This window comes from Coloeus monedula (assembly GCF_965178545.1).
Source record: "Coloeus monedula genome assembly, chromosome: 8".
In the NCBI taxonomy this organism is placed as follows: Eukaryota; Metazoa; Chordata; class Aves; order Passeriformes; family Corvidae; genus Coloeus; species Coloeus monedula.
In genome coordinates, this window is record NC_138788.1 from 23,728,889 (window position 1) to 23,733,060 (window position 4,172).

Below are 4,172 nucleotides of genomic sequence, written 5' to 3' on the forward strand. Positions count from 1 at the left end.
ATGTTAGTGTGTTTGAATTTTTTAAACAAAATTAAAAAGTGAATTTGAGAATTTTTTTACCTGTCACCAGATCTAGGAAGAGCACGTCTCTGTCTATACTACTGCAGAGTCCCAGTATCAATTACTTCTGTTTCTTTTTTACTCTGGTTTTAGTTTATTTCAGAGAAATTCCTACTTTTTCCCTCTTCCTTTCTATTTTTTCAATTTAAGCTACTAACCTAGTTAGTCTCAAGAACACTCATTATCAAAAAATCTAAAAATAGTTTTCTTTCTGGTTAAATAAAGTTGCCTGAAATGTCAAAAATCATTTAATGAAACTGTTTCAAAATGGGGTAGTTACAGAATTTAAATCAAATAATGAACTGTATGTCTCCATGTTGGTATTTATAAGTAATCCCTTGCTTGGCAGATATTCATGCTGGTCTTGCCTCAGTTCAAAGTACTTGTAACCTAGTGCATAGATGTGTAAGTGTATTTATAATGTATAACGTGCTGTATTAGCACAAAAGAAGTAAGTTGAGAAAAATTGTAAAATTTTTACAAAAACAATTCCTCAGCCTTCCTGAAAGAATTTTAATTTAACAATGAAGATGAATAGAATGTAAACAAACACTGGGATTTCAGAACAGGTTAAAGGGAAGATTAACTGCTCCCTTGGCCCCCTCTCCCAAATCCCAGCCTGCTGGCATCATAGGTCTGGAAAGCTGCCATAGTGTCATATGTTGCTACTTCCGAAACAATCTTAGACATAGCTGTGCCTTTCCTCAAACTGAACTGTTCAGGAACCTTGTGAATCATGAAAAATTTGGCTTGAAATTATTAAAGCAGAGTCCCTTCTTTGAAAGCTGGCATTCCAGGAATCATCTGGGCTGTGACGCTTCAAATTTCATGCTCTGTGTCCTACAGAGCTTTCCAAAACCAACATTAGCTGCCATTATAGCAGAATGCATTTTAATTCCTCAGCAGCACCAAACTTGCCATCCAAAGGAATAGTAACTATAAATGGTTTTGGTATAAACATACCTATTCTGTCCTCCTGTTAATATTTGCTATCTATCTGTGAGTTTAGTGCTCATTGAAGCTGACAAGAGTCATTCCCCAGATATCCAAGAAGTTGGAGAAGTGTTGGGTTAACAGGTGTTGGTGTAAGAGTTAAACAGAGAATGACAGCAGCAGTGCTGGCAGAAGCAGCTGAAAGTCTCCCTGACACAGCGTGCACCTGAGATAGAACTGAAGGAACGAGTTCCTACTTCTATGTCAATATAAGACACACACACTCTACACACACTCTTCATGCTCCTTTACCATGGCCTTGGAGAGAACAATGGAAAATGTCAGGAAGACAGATTTATTGTAGGACCGTGATCACATCTGTAAACTGTAACCAAAAAAGCTCTTAGAAGTATGGATATATACATATACTGATGCTTCTGCATAAACCTTAGATTCACCTGCACCTCTGCTGTTGGTGAGTCTCATTCCTTCATGTATCATAGAGAAGGTTTCAATAAGATTTAGAAAACAGATCTAATGAATCTGCTGCATTGCCCAGACTGTTACCAAAAATTTAAAATCTTTAAGCCTGTAAAGTAAGACTCAAAGTAAACAATTTTTAAATAGAAATACTGAATGCTCTCAGGGCCATGACAAATGGGAATTGGCTGTGTTTTCTAAGAGATGAATTACTGTGACCAATATATTCAGAAAAAGAAAGGAACAGTGAACACTGAAGAAAGAGCTAAGTCACATTTCTGAGACTACTTTAAAATACTAGCCATAACTTAAAACTATTCCAAAAATGGTTATTGTTTTTTAAATGACTGCTGCTTCACTGTATGAAATAGCTTGTTTCTGCATGCTACATTGAAAACAAAATAAGTTAAGAATGCAGATCTGTCCCACAAATCTTAAAATTCTATAATTGCTCAGAAATCGAGTGAAACTCAAGAATCCTTTCAATGGGAATTTGTCCTGTAGGATTTTCAGACAGCAATAGGCAACCCAAGCACAGTGGTTCTAGAGCAGATGTTGCCTTAATCTGAATTTATCACTGCTGTCGTGATGGCAGATCTGTAAGCAATCTGTTTCAAATATTATATACAAGAGTTATCCAAGAGATTTCAAATGTTAGTAACACAATTACACTTACAGAGACGTTTTCTTTCACTTATGTGTGCACATGCACATACCTGTGAGCCTAAAGTTTTCACAAATTTTGAAGATATTTAATGTTTGCCACGTCTTAAAATAACCATATGCGATGTGGATCAAATAGAAGAAGCTATTTGGCTTCAAGCAGACTTGCTTTCCTGCAGAAATCTCTGAGTGACCAGAAAACATCTGGGTATCTCTTATACAGAGCTTTGGAGGAACTTCAGAATGCTATCTGAAGATCTGATTTTGCCAAGATTTTTTCCACACTTACATGACTATGTATCACAACACTTGGATAATTGTAGAGAATCCATCCACCCTGAATCATTTATTTTTTTCCCCCACTATCCAACTTAGCCACTTTACTCTTGCTTTGACACAGTTAGTTTTCTGCTCTAAAAGTCTCAGATTCCAAAACTTTGCCTATATCTGTGTTTTGTTTTCTGTGTCAAACCAAACAGAATTTTTTGGTATGATTCATAGCTCACTAGAACCCAAAGGGTGGCACCATCATCCATGTCTGTTATTTATATAAGAATATACTATTCTAGCAGGGAATTTGAGGAAAGGTGTTGACATTCAAATATTCTTTCAAGTTATTATCATCATACTGGGTATGGTATTTATAACAAGAGAAGTATGTGGTATATATGGAAGACAATTAGAAAAACCAAAGCAAGCAACAAATGGTCAGGAATTTAAAATCAGGTAAACAATTCTAGTCTGCTTAGAGGAAATAAAATCTGTTGAAAGAAATCTGTATCCATCACTGGTCACCCAGGGTAAGGAGAAAAAACCCCAACACATGGGACTCTTTCGTCCTTCTGAAATAAAGTCAGGAAAAAAGAAATAACTTCCCTATGCATTTTCTTCTGGGATCACAAATTAGATATGCAAACTGAACTGTGAGTTGAATTTTCAGCTGATGATGAGTTTAGAAAAACTGACTTGTCTTGTTTTATTTTGTAGATGCTTCAGAAGCTTGCTGTGTGCTTACCACAGGTTCTGCCAACCACCTCAAGAGGGGACTCACCTATTCTTTCTTTAGTCGAGCAAAACATTATCTTGAAATAATTATTCCTCTCCACATGGCCTTCATACTCGTGTCAGCTTATCTTCTGCTGACTCATGCTCAGGGTGCTCCTGTTGAGAATGGGGCACTGTTGGATACACTGAAGTCACGAGTGGGATTATTCAGCAATAAAAGTGAGCACTATTCAGCACAGGTGAGACCTCCTGGCACGAGCCGGCAAATACCTCAGACAATCATCATAGGAGTTCGTAAAGGAGGAACGAGGGCTTTGCTGGAAATGTTGGATATTCATCCTAATATTGTGGTAGCAGCTACAGAAGTCCACTTCTTTGACTGGGATGAAAATTACGTGAAAGGAATAGACTGGTATAGAAATCTGATGCCATTTTCTTATGGAAATCAAATTACAATTGAGAAAACACCAGGCTATTTTACATCACCACAGGCTCCAGGAAGAATTCATGACATGAATAGTTCCATTAAACTGCTGCTCATTCTAAGAGATCCCACTGAGAGAGTTATATCTGACTATACCCAAGTATATTACAACAGAGTAGAAAGCCACAAGCCTGTTCAGCTCTTTGAAGATATTGTTATTAAGAATGGAGTGCTTAATACCAAATACAAAGCTATTCAGAGAAGTCTATATGATGTTCATATGGAAAAGTGGCTTAAGCATTTCAGTTTGGATCAGATTCACATAGTGGATGGCAATACTTTAATCAAGGACCCTCTTCCTGAACTACAAAAAGTTGAAAGATTTCTAAATCTTCCTTCCCGAATTATGTCTTCTAATTTTTATTTTAACCAGACCAAGGGATTCTACTGCATCAGAAGTGATGGGAGGGAGAGATGTTTACATGAATCCAAAGGGCGTCCCCACCCTCTTGTTAACAGCACTGTTTTGGAGCAACTATATTCTTACTTCAGAGAGCACAATGCAAAATTTTACAGGATGGTTAATCATTCCTTCGACTGGCATTAA

General features: G+C 37.0%; 1 protein-coding gene across 1 annotated transcript; it reads left to right on the top strand.

Moving 5' to 3' along the window:
- Nucleotides 1-3,242: 3,242 nt before the first annotated feature.
- LOC309575730 (heparan sulfate glucosamine 3-O-sulfotransferase 1-like) lies at nucleotides 3,243-4,172 on the top strand (the record flags this gene model as incomplete). The annotated part of the gene is made up of 1 exon (XM_082286502.1): nucleotides 3,243-4,172. One exon carries the CDS (start codon nucleotides 3,243-3,245, stop codon nucleotides 4,170-4,172), a length of 930 nt encoding a protein of 309 aa, XP_082142628.1.